The sequence below is a fragment of the Danio rerio genome, chromosome 5, assembly GCF_049306965.1.
Source record: "Danio rerio strain Tuebingen ecotype United States chromosome 5, GRCz12tu, whole genome shotgun sequence".
NCBI lineage: Eukaryota > Metazoa > Chordata > Actinopteri > Cypriniformes > Danionidae > Danio > Danio rerio.
In genome coordinates, this window is record NC_133180.1 from 21190688 (window position 1) to 21203979 (window position 13292).

The 13292-nt window shown below is 35.9% G+C and overlaps 1 protein-coding gene across 5 annotated transcripts in view; it reads left to right on the top strand.

Annotated features, from left to right (window-relative positions):
* sart3 (spliceosome associated factor 3, U4/U6 recycling protein) overlaps window positions 1-13292 on the top strand; it is a 32622-nt gene that overhangs the window by 13528 nt on the left and 5802 nt on the right. For 4 of the 5 annotated variants that reach the window (XM_005165154.6, XM_068221217.2, XM_017356104.4 and 1 more), the window contains exons 8-17: window positions 1558-1713; window positions 4799-4937; window positions 5070-5177; window positions 5274-5351; window positions 5433-5491; window positions 5610-5719; window positions 9064-9176; window positions 9257-9333; window positions 9513-9681; window positions 11415-11881. In XM_005165154.6, the coding sequence (XP_005165211.1) occupies window positions 1558-1713; window positions 4799-4937; window positions 5070-5177; window positions 5274-5351; window positions 5433-5491; window positions 5610-5719; window positions 9064-9176; window positions 9257-9333; window positions 9513-9681; window positions 11415-11881 (1476 nt within the window). 5 annotated transcript variants of the gene reach the window in all.

Here is a 13292-nt window from a genome sequence, read left to right on the forward strand (position 1 = left end):
ACATTTAGTTCTTTATTGTAACATGCCTCTTAAACATCACCTATAAATGTGTAACAAATTGTCTCTAGAACAGACCTACTATGGCAAAATAAATAGACGACTGAGTGTATGTGTGTGTGTGCGAGTGCCATCAAACACAAGTAGGCTCTGATGTTCTGTTTGACCACGTCAGAAGTGGTTGCGTGTACTTTTCTACGTGTCCACAGATTTATTATATTTTTTTTGCCATGCATAGATCATTCATTCACATATCGCGTCTTTTGCGCGCACAAGTTCGTTATTTCCAATTATGGCGCCTGGCTTGCATATTGGGAGTGACGTGCGCGCGTATTCCATGCACACCCAGACTTCTCTACTTGCAGAATGCTGTAAGTCAGGGATGTCCAAACTCAGTCCTGGAGGGCTGGTGTCCTGCATAGTTTAGCTCCAACTTGCTTCAACACACCTGCCTGGAAGTTTCTAGTATACCTAGAAAGAGCTTGATTGGCTGGTTCAGGTTTCTTTAATTAGGGTTGGAACTAAAACTTGCAGTAACGCGTAACAAGAACCGAGAGATCAGCTAAATACTTTATATAGAATATTTGGATGCTTCGATTAAGATTTTTGCAGCTGATACTGAGTACCAATTCCTTGTCATGGTGATTGGCTAATACCAAGTACCGATTCTGATGTTTCAAGCTTTTTAATGCATAAACCGCATTTTACCTCTAAGTATGATACTTAAATGGAGATCTCTCCTTAACTAAGAGAATTAATTAAAGATGTTGCCTATAATTTCTTAATCGTGTCTTAAAACCATTTAGTGTGGACATGTCATGGTCAGAAGCAGTCTTACAGAAAATAATTGAGAAAACGTATACAAAAATTGGTAAGAAAAATGACAAACAAAGCAATTTGGAAACATTGCAAATGATGGAAGAATTCAACATGTCTCCATTCCTCCACTTCCTGGAGTGCATATTGGATGCTCAAGTAGTTTAAATGCACACCTCTAAATCCATTACTTCTTTGCTAAAAGGAAATAGGTCCATAAACTTTTGTTTATTACAATAAGCTATATTATAAAATATTCAAGTAAAAAAAAAAAAAAATATATATATATTTTTTTCCAATTCCATAATTTTTCCAGCCAGGTTTTGATGACCTTGCAATATCGTTGAAAACAGAACTTTCAATTATATGATATTATATATTATATATGATATGCAAAAAGATCAGTTCTTACAAGTACTCTGTTTGTAAAATCGTAAAAAAACAATTGTGATCTGTTCATAAGATCGGCCAGATTAGCGAGTACTGAGTAGTCTCCTGGTCTCGTGCACTGTTTAGGCACACTGTGTAATGATTGGTTCAAATAGCGTACTGTGGAAACAATGTGATGTAAGGTGATTCAGAAATCATGCATGTTCAAATCACGATTTTAGTTAATCCCACAGCCCATGACAGAGACTAAATTAATTCATTTTCAATTTTGTGTGAACTACCCCTTTATATTCCTAAGATGTTTTTTTTTTCTTGTTTGTTCTTCCTAACACTTCTTTTTTTTTAATGTTTTAGCTGGTCTCTGAACCTCCAAAGCTGGCCGAGTATCAATCCTACATAGATTTCGAGATAAAGGAAGGAGATCCAGCCCGTGTCCAGATCATATTTGAGCGAGCGCTGGCCGAGAACTGCCTCGTGCCAGATCTCTGGATCAAATACACCACGTATCTGGTGAGCAACCATCCTATAAATATACATTCGCTTTCACTAAAGCTGTTCCGCACACAGCTCACAAAATGAATGATCCACACGTGTGCCAGCCCCGCGCTTCCCTCTGTTTACTTAGGAACGCATTAATTGCTTTAATGGGATGGTAATGAGATGCACAAGCGCACAGCGGCGTATCTGCAGCTGAGAACACATTAGAGAGCAGCACCTCACCAGATGGAGGGAGGGAAAAAAACAGAGTTAACGAGACTGAAAGAGAGATGGTGGGAGGCACGTAGGGAGAGAAAAATGAGAGTGACACCTCCTCATATTAGCAGCCAAAACTGCGATGCATTTGGGGCTTTCTGATTCAACGACTGAGCTTAATGAACTTCTGCATTAAGGGTTTAGGGCTGGAGTGGGTTTGTGGAGCCCATTCAGCCGCTTGAATTCCTGGCAGCTATGGATGTGTGAAGTAATTAAATCAAGCCTTCATGCTTATACTCTCTTAGGTGATTAAATTGAGATGCTATTTAACTAAATTATATACACCCCACACTGTGAGTCACAGAGCTGCTTTGCCTAATGGATATAAGGGGTTATTACTTTCTTTTACAAAGTGCAGTATTGTGTCTAAATCCTGCTACACTACCCGATGGCCTGCACCACTTTAGGAACGATTGCTGGATCAGTTTCCATAGTGGGATTAAATCTTTATTTTTGTGTAACTAACATCCATTCTAAGCATTTGGCCTGTTTTATATGTTCTCATATTAACAAACATGGACTTAAACCCCCCCACGATGCATTCATGATTTGATTTTGATGAAACAAAACTGTTCTGAAGAGCTGCAAGCAGATGTTGAGTTGGCGTAGGATGCACAAGCTGGGGTTTTCTGCATCTGTCCTGTTTGTAGAGGCATCATTGCGCTTTACTGAATGAGTATTAATGTAGGGCAGTTTCCCACAGACAGATTTAGATTAAACCTCTTCTACAGTATAATAGCGAATCCCTGCTGATTGTCTCCTTTAGCTCAATGTTACATGTAATCTTTGAGCAGCAGAGGCGCTTGTAAACGAGTTGGCAGGAGAACGGCTATGCTGAATTGGATGGAGGGATTATGGTCATTAAGGGCTACTCATCACACACCTGTTCTTCCTAAAGCATGTTCACTGGCTTTTGGTGTGGCAAAATGTTTTATGTGCTTTTTGAGTAACAATGCAATAAGATGGCATATCAAAACCTCTTCCTTCAAGACTTTAAATAACAATGCACTCTGGATAACAACATTATTATATAATAATATTTGTTAGTATTTTAATTGTATTTACCATTCGTAGTCGAAAGTCACAATTTACAAGATGTCTTTAGCTATGGTTCCATCCAAAAATGCGAATTAACTTTATGTGCAAACTGGAATATCACATGAAATATGTGCGAAAAAAGCAGCGTTTCCATCCAACAAGTTTAAGCAAACAAAATCGTCACTTCCTGATGGCACCAATTATCAACAGTTAAAACTAAATTTGCTGCGATAGGAGAAGCTGCGTTAATCTTTTTCTTGTTTAATAAATGGCTTGCGCTTGAAGACGTAATGAATGTGTAGTGGTGTTTGAAGTCGTGAGACGCGGAGCACAGACGCTCTTGATCCTGGAGGTCATTTTTAATATAATAGCACTAATACTAAAATGGTTAAGGCATTTTAGAGTGACAAAAACAACATTTCAGAAGTTTTACAATGCACTCAGCCTGCCACCATGTCTATTCACACAGATTTTGATCATCACATGATCTCCTAAAACAAAATCCCTTTTTATTTAATGCGTATACTGGAATTTGTTTGGTAAAAGTGTTTTCATTGTAGTTTATGCACATCTTTTCTTAACGAATAGAAAGTTTATACTACTCAGTTATGAGCATGTGTTTTTTTATGCTCATTTTCAAAATTTCTAAAATGTGCATAAAAATAGGTGGATGGAAACATAGCTATTGGTTAATGTATTTACTAACATTAACTAATTATGAACAATACCTGTACAGCATTTATTAATAATAGTTCAAAATTTATGTATTTTTAGCATCCAATTTGATGCTTGTTAACATGAACTAACAATGAATAATCTTATTTTCATTAACTAATGTTATCTATCATGAACAAATACTGTAATGTTCATTGATTGTTCATGTTAGTAAATGCATTAACTAACATTAACCTATAGAGTTTCTGTCGTAATACGAAGTATTATATCAATAATATTAATAATACTAAAGTTGGTAATGACAAAAGGATTATTCTTTGACGACAATAGTGATATTAATAGTAATAAAGGTAATAACAATAGTAATAATGGAAAAAAACAACAACAAACTCAACAGACACTGCATAAATCTTCTGTGACATTGATCATGTCTTTTTGTATTCTTATCCTTTCTCTTTTTAATAGACACTTTTACCATCTGTACAGTTCTTTTGTTAATCTAGGTGTGTCAAAAGATATTAATCTTCCTATTGATTTTGTGATTTTAATCATTGGCCTAGTCATCATGTGAATTTACTAGTCGTTTATGCCTATGTGCATTTAGCTCAGTCTTGCTGCAAATACACCATCTGCATTTTTTGCATTTCATGTGAGCAGACCTTCTAGTAGAATTGCCACCATCTCTCCAAACAGCTGTTCAGCTTAATCAAGAAAATGATTTCCCTTCCCTGTTAATCCCCAAAAAATGTCCACAAGCTCTTAAGTTAGAAACATCGGCTGACATTTCCAGAACAAGTGTAGCACATTTTCTCTGCATTTTTCTGAGACACAATGAACATTTTATGATGTTTTGACCTTTTGAATATGCTGTCAAAGTGGACGGATTTTGACCTTTCTCTTTTGGATGTCCAGTTGAAAACGTTAGTTGGTGTCATTAAAAAGAGTTTGGCTGTACATTGATTACATGCAGCACTGCAATTTCACTGCTCCCCAAATTATATTTGTGTTTCATCCACTCTTGTATTTTGGATTGATAGCTCGCCAACTCAATACTTTACGCAATGACAACAAACAAGAAAAGGATAAACAATAAAAATATTTAATTGTTTTTCTTTCTGTTCTACTGTAGGATCGTCAATTGAAAATTAAAGATCTAGTCTTATCTGCTCATGAGCGAGCTGTCCGGAACTGTCCTTGGACCATGGGTCTATGGAAGAGCTATCTTTTGGCTCTTGAGAGGCATGGGGCTGACCATCAGACAGTGAAAGGTACTCATTTCTGTCATTTCAGTCTCAGTAAATGCTGTGATTAGAAAAAGGCTCCCACTGACATAGAAAACTAGAATAAAATTAAACGTGCAGTCATTGACAATAACATACATTATAATTTCTTCTTCTCAGACGTGTTTGAAAAGGCTCTGAATGCAGGATTCATCCAGGCAACTGACTATGTAGAAATCTGGCAATCTTATCTAGATTACCTGAGGAGACGTGTTGACTTCAGTAAAGGCAAGAGCATGTGCTTTTCTGTTCTGTTACAAGCTTTGCTCAACTGATGATTAGATCTGAGTAAATTAAGTAGTTGATTATTGATGTTCATTGCAGAGTGGAGCAGGGAGTTGGACGAGCTGCGGGCAGCTTTCTCGCGCTCCCTTGAATACCTGAAACAGGACGTAGAAGAGAGTAAGTGTCTTGTCTGTTTTGAAGAGGTGTTAAGCACAGCTGTCTTAGGCATATTTTAATTACGGTCTCGCTTCTTCTCAGGGTTCAGTGAAAGTGGAGATCTGTCCTGCACGCTAATGCAGATCTGGGCGAGGATAGAGGTGAGGAAATGTTATACTGAGGCATCTGTCCGTCCTCCATTAACTAATGTCATTCTGCTGATTACAGTCTGTCCACAGTTATTACAGAGCTGCTTGTGTGTGTGTTTGCTCCAAACAGGCCTTACACTGCAAGAACATGCAGAAGGCTCGAGAGCTGTGGGATAGCATCATGACAAAGGGGAATGCGAAGTACGCCAACATGTGGCTGGAATATTACAACCTGGAAAGGTCAGTCACGCAGACTGATGGATGTTTGATACCAGTTAAAAAAAATACCACTGAATCTACACATTTTAAGCACGAGAGGTGCTGTATAATCCTTCATTTAATCCCCACGATGCTGTCAGCTGTGCAAGCAGCAGCTATATGCAACATTTAACACAGCTCTTGAAAGACTGTTATTGCTATTAAGATGACATGAAAATAATAAGTTATATATCAATATAAATGTGGAGGGGGGCGATGGATCGCGATGCCGGCTGAGCATTGTGAAGTTTGTCGGCCATCGGCGATGGACGATGGCATCGTCTATCGGCACAACCCTATTTCAGTTCTTCCCGTAGGTTTGAAATATACTTGCAGAGGTAGCTGGATTGAAACACACCTTTTAAGCACAGCACATAACTGGTGAACTACATGCAACAAACAAAAATAATGTCATTTTTTCTATGTATTTATTTGTATATATACAATAAATATACAAAAAAAAACATTATATATATATATATATATATATATATATCTCTAAAGTTCCTTTATTGGCATGACGTTTACAGTATTGCCAAAGGATTTTAGATGGCCCTATGTAAAAAAGTATGTAATTTATTAACATCATTAAATTAAGAAAATATACAGCAATAAATAAAAGAAAAAGGAATAAAAATAGACATTATTGCTTTAAATGGAATTAAGTACTAGAATAACTAGTGTAGATTATTTTAATTAGGCAAACTAGTTGATGAGCCATTTCTAATGATGTACAAATATTTTACAATTAGTATATTTTGTTCTGTCCGAGTATATAGTTAAGTCCATCAGAGTCGTTTATTAATGATAAATTATTTAATGTTCCTCTCGCAACTGTTCGTGTGCAGTCAGCAGTGAAAAGATTATGCAAAACGCATTCAAATAACAACAACTTTAGAAAGCAAAAGTAAAACCCGAATCCTGGACATTTTAAAAGATTCAAACTACGGTCAGATGAGAGATTTTCCACTAGTAAATCGATGAATGATGATCGGGAATGTTTGTGGCTTTCTTGGATGCAAAAAAAGTGTAAAAGAATGATGATAATACTATTAGCTGCGTCCCAAATCGCATACTTATGCACTATTCTACGCCATTTTGTAGTATAAATAGTGCAAGTAGTGTGTTCACACTGAAAACTATAAAAATAATAAGTGCACTTTAATTTCCCGGATGATGCACTCATTCAGCCGCTAAAATGAAGTGTGTAATGATGGACACTTCACGCACTCAACGACCGCAGGTTTGCTTACGTAGCGGAAGAGGCGGAGCTATCGCACGCACATGTTGAATAACTTTATTTATTTTGGACGGTGAGAACTAAATTCTTCTACGAGAGTGATTATAGTGCCTCCCGATGGTGAATGCGGCAACACTCACGGCAGGTAATATTTGATAATTCGGTCGTTTATTTCACTGATTTGGCAACCGTGAAACGTCATCAGGGAAACGGTTTGAATTTCCGCTTAGTAAAAAAACATTAGTGCTCCATTTGGGACGCCACTACATACATATACTATCCTGTTGAGTGTGTAAGTGCATAAGTACATAGTGCATGAGTGCATAGTGTATAGTGTACCATTTGGGACGCAGCTATTGTTTATTTGTCACCACAAAATATACTTGGGTGGCCGTTAATATACCTGGGCAGCCCGCCCAAGTAAAGTCTATGTGAGGTAAGCACTGCATTAAAAAAATTAAACCGCTTTTTCATTATAAAGAGCTTATTTAATAACATCTGATCTGACAGTCTATGACAATTGCATTTTATAAAAAAGGTTGCTGGATTATTCAGCAAAAGTTAATCTAGACAAAATCATGAGTTCATAGTATTTTTCTAAAATCTGAATATTTAGTTTGCAGAAATTTTATTATCTTAAATATTCTGTTATCAATACACAATTTTATGGATTTATGGGGGTCAACAGTATAGAGAAGCGCACAGTGTTGGATTTGGATTAGTTCTGTCCTGCGTGCTGCTGAGATTAAAAAGAAGAGATGAAATACAAATAATAGAATATTTTCAAATGATAATTTAAGAGAAAGAGCAAAAAAAAAAAAAAAAAAGCCAGTTGGTATTGAATTACAGTTGAAGTTATTAGTATTAGTAGTTATTATTAGCCCCCCTTTGAATTATTTTTAAATATTTCCCAAATTATGTTTAACAGAGCAAGGAAATTTTCACAGTATGTCTGATAATGTTTTTTCTTCTGGAGAAAGTCTTATTTGTTTTATTTCGGTTAGAATAAAAGGAGTTTTTAATTTTTAAAAAATCATTTTTGGGACAAAATTATTAGCCCCTTTAAGCTAATTTTTTTTCGATAGTCTACAGAACAAACCATCGTTATAGAAAAACTTGCTTAATTACCTTAACCTGCCTAGTTCACCTTATCAACCTAGTTAAGCCTTTAAATGTGACTTTAAGCTGTATAGAAGTGTCTTGAAAAATATCAAGTAAAATATTTACTGTCATCTTGGCAAATATAAAATAAATCAGTTATTAGAAATATGTTTTTAAAACTATTATGCTTAAAAATGTGTTGAAAAAATCTTCCCTCCATTAAACAAAAATTTGAGAAAAAATAAACGAGTGCTAATAATTCAGGGGGGCTAATAATTCTGGCTTCAACTGTACATTGGATCGTTTTCATGAATGGTCTCAGAATTGTGGATTCCACTGTATAACTAAATTTGTTACAACAGTATTTTTTAACAGCAAATTTACAAGGGAGTTATGATGACCTAAAAGTTTGATATTTTGTATTGTCGAGATATTAAAAACAACGTAATTTTCATGTAAAGTTTCAAATAGAAATCAATAATTAAACCTCATCAGTTCTCTTAATTTGTCTGTTTTTTGGTACAGAACATTGTTTTTGTAAGTAAAAAGTGTGAGAGCCACTTCAGTACAGCAAAAATACCTAAAGATTTCTCATGTTTTCTTTTGACAATAAAGATAGCATGAAACAGTGTTTTCTATTGACTATTGGCTTCAAAGGTTTCATATATTTCCTGGTGCAACAGAATGTTTAATAAGTATTGTGGGGATAATGTTCTTGCTTTATGATTTGATTGGATCAGAAGGGGGTTCTGTGCAATAATATTGGTTAATATAAATTTTTCCCTGACTGCGCACCTTGGTTATATCAGCAGAAAAAGAAAAAATATTCAATTTTTTATATTTAATTAAAAGGTAATAACTTGCTAAATCCGAGCATTTGTTTTTTCCACAGTAAGTGAGAGCTGAGGTTATTTTAATGTCATGTGATCTTGAACCGACTGGTGAAAGGCTGCCATTCTGACTCTGTGTTTTGTTTGTGGGTCAGGTCTTATGGAGATGCTGCTCACTGCAGGAAGGCTCTTCACAGAGCAGTACAGTGTACATCAGACTACCCTGAGCACGTGTGTGATGTCCTGCTCAACTTTGAAAGAGTGGAAGGTCAGCTTATTGAAAGCTTAATATATAGATTGTTGTTTGTGTCCAGCTTTGGGTGTTGATGTTGGTGTTGTTTGACACAGGCTCTCTGGAAGACTGGGATGCTGCAGTCCAAAAAACAGAGACCAAACTTAATAGAGTCTGTGAGCAGAGAGCACGAGTAAGTCCCAAATTGACTTGTATATTTTTTTTATTGAAAATAACAGAAGTACTTCAGTTTCCTATTGTGGCATCAAGCATCAGATATTCTTTTTACGTTTAAAATACGTCTTGCAGAAAGCTTACTTTAATGCTATTTAGCTATGGTTTTACGGGTGACTGGATGCTGTTTTTTTGCAGGTGGCAGAAAAAGAGGCTCTTCACGCCAGACAAGAGGAGGAGAAGGCAGAGCAAAGGAGAAAAGTGAAGGCAGATAAAAAAGCCCAGAAGAAAGGCCAGAAAGCAAACAGAACAGGGGATAAACGGAAAGCTGAAGATGACGATGAGGAGGAATGGGGAGAAGAAGCAGGTATAAATCAAGAGCTTTTAGTGAGAGTTTAACATCTTCATGTCATTTCAGAAGCATAAGAATAAGGGGCAGTTCATACAGAACTCGTTTTCCTTTCCAATGTGCTGATTTTCTATTGTTTCTCAATGTAAACACATTTGACGGATATGTCAGTGTTACACTTGTGCTGAGTGTCTTTTGAAGTATGGACACTCAATTTGTTCACTTAAAAGTAGGCAGTGTATTTAAATTTATATACAGTTGAAGTCAGAATTATTAGCCTCCCTGTTTATTTTTCCTCCCAATTTCTGTTTAACAGAGAGAGAGGATTTTTTTCAACACATTTCTAAACAAAAGTTTTAATAACTCATTTCTAAAGACTGATTTTGTTTATCTTTGCCATGATGACAGTAAATAATATTTGACTAGATATTTTTCAAGACACTTCTATACAGCTTAAAGTTACATTTAAAGGCTTAACTAGGTTAATTAGGTTAACCAGGCAGGTTAGGGTAATTAGGCAAGTTATTGTATAATAATGGTTTGTTCTGTAGACTGTCGGAAAACAATATAGCTTAAAGGGGCTAATAATATTGAACTTAAAATGCTTTTAAAAACTGCATTAAAAACAAACATAATTTGTGAAATGGTTAAAAAAGAAAAAAAAAAGTTAAAGGGGGGTTAATAATTCTGATTTCAACTGTATTATATTGAGGTAATATGCACATCATTGCTATTGTGGGGACAAAATATTTTGAGTTGTTAGGTCTCTAAATTTTTAGTTATTTTAAGAGCACAGTTTAGTTTTTTTTTTAATCTAATGGAGTAAATATGCAATATTGCATGTATCAAAAGAAAAAACATGTTTCAAATGACTACTAATGTATTGAAATATTTTATATTACTTAAAGGGAGAGACAGAATCAATCAAAATTATGCCATCATTAACTCATCATGTACTTATTCCTAACCTGTTTGAGTTTCTTTCATCTGTTGAACACAAAAGAAGATATGCTGAAGATAGCTGAAAAAAACAGCCACTGACTTTCAAACTATTTAAAATAATAATAATAATAAGTCATGTATTTTATAATGACAGTACTCATTGATCAACAGTAAGAACTGTAAATAAGCCAGAATTAACCAAAGGACTTATTTATATAATAAACCTAAAATCAAAAATAGCTTAATACACATCAAATGTTATTAAAGTTACATACAAAAAACTATTAGAAATGAATTACATTATTGTAAAAAAAGAACCCAAAAAATTGCACGATTACACACTTGATTCACTTTTCCTATTTCTTTAGCCCATTTTTAAATGTTGTAGTTTGCAATACCTCTTAATTCAAATGAAAGAGGATTCTAGAATTGAATGGCTCTTACTGAGCAGCCTGATGTCAAATGTTGTGTGCCTAAACTGCACAGCACAGTTACCTCTAGAAAGAAATATCATAAAAATCTATGAAACCACTTTTGTTTTAGTAAATGAGGAAATTCTTATTTATGGTTGTATTTCCCATGTGAATTTCTTTTTGGTCCCTTAATGATTGTGAGTTTTGGCTGAATATACTTTGAAAGAAAGGACAGAAGTTTTATACCTTAAGATCCAAGTATGAACAACGCAGCAGACTTTTCCATTGTATATCACATAATTATTTTGTAAAAAAAAAAAACACATCCAAGAAACGGAAGTCCTTTTTTAATCAAAAGTACATTTCACCTGTACTAACATATCAAAATGTGTGCAGAGCTGCCGTCCAAGAGGCTCAGAGGAGAGGACGACTTTGACAGCACGGTCACGGAGGAGCTCATGGAGACAGAAAGTGGACTTTTCGGCCGCCGAGCTCCACCAGCGCGTAAAACTGAGCCACCTGGTTTTCGAAAGAACCAGCAGGGAGCGCCTGAACCACAGCGACAACCCCACGACATGCCAAAGGAGCAGCGCAAAGATGAAAACTGTGTGTTTGTTAGTAACTTGACCTTTAATATGGAGGACCCTGAAGGCAAGCTGCGAACATTGTTTCAGGGTTGTGGGACCATACAGCAGGTGCGACCTGTGTTTACAGCAAAAGGTACATTTAGAGGCTATTGCTACGTGCAGTTTGAAGACCGACTGGCTGTACCTGAAGCACTGAAAATGGACAGGCAGGAAGTGGACGGGCGGCCCATGTATGTGTCTCCTTGTGTGGACAAGAATAAGAATCCTGACTTCAAGGTGAGAAAGTATACTAGAGTATTTTATGGGAAAGTAAGTCACAGCTGCAATTAAGATGCACGAAAACAAGCTATTATAGTTAAATGGCAAGCTTATTGGTTGGAGAATCAGAAATATTCAATTCGCCAAGTACTATGCTCAGTAATAATAATAGGCACTTAAAAACATCAAACTAAGGGCGTACTCGCACTATGCTATCCGATCCATGCCCAGGCCCGTTTCCTGGATCGCTTGAGAAGTGTGAGTGTTCTGAATCGGGCTCAGGCATTGTTCACTTGGGCTTTGCTGCGGTACGCTTGTGTGTGAGTGTAAAACGGGCCTGAGGCCGAAACTGAAAGCGAGACATGACTTTTAAGGGACTGTTACATATGGATTGATTATTCATTCTTACTGTTCAATGAACACAAACTGTCGCAGGTTATTAAAGAAGCAAACCCCTCACTGCACGACAGCTGCACCTTCAGCAAACCTCATAATTCCTTCAGCACGAGGGCTTTATGATTGTTTAGAAGCGTCAAAAGTTGCTGATCTATTCGACTAAATATTTGACTGCGTGTCACCGCATGTTAAACAACTTAAGAGATATAACAGTAGGAAATCTCCACTGCTGAGCGAGAACGCTTATTGAACAGTGCATCATCTAAATCACCAACAATTCATCTCAATAAAACTTAAGTAGTTACATTCATTCATATGCGGCCAAGAAAGAATCAAATTAGTTTTCCCCCTCTCTGTTAGTGTTTAGTTCTGTTAAAGTCTAAAAATCTATTCATAATGGTCTTAGTCTTAAATTTGAATTGGTGAGTCCTGCAGACACCCTGCAATATATAAGGGTCGTACTAATAAATTACTTGAGAGATCCCCTAGGCTAATATATTGTAAGTATTATTAACTTAATATATTTATAATATGTAAGTGATAATTGCACTGTTAAAATATTCATGTGTCTTTCTTTTAACTGTGAACTAAAGTCATGAGCACTTTTTTATTTGCTTTAATCATAGTGTATATTAAGCATGGGCTGGTATAAGATTCTGACGGTATGATAACCTTGTATAAAAATATCACGGTTTTACAGTATTATCACTGCTGCTCTAAATATATATACTTTTTAAATGTCTGGGTAAAAAAAACTAAAGCTTTTTCCCTTTTGAACACAAAAAGGAAAGCAGGACTTTTCGGTCGCCGAGCTCCGCCAGTGCGTAAAATTGAGCCACCTGGTTTTCACTGTCTTCTGCTGTCTTCATTAGTTTTAAAAACACAGATTCCTTCAATTTAAAACGGCATCTTTGGAGATCTTTTCTGCTACAACGGTATAACATTAAATGTTGGCGGTTTTAAAATCGTACTATTTCCAAACTGCGGTTTAACTTGAAAAGGGTTATAGTCCTTAGGGTTACCTTTAGTTGGT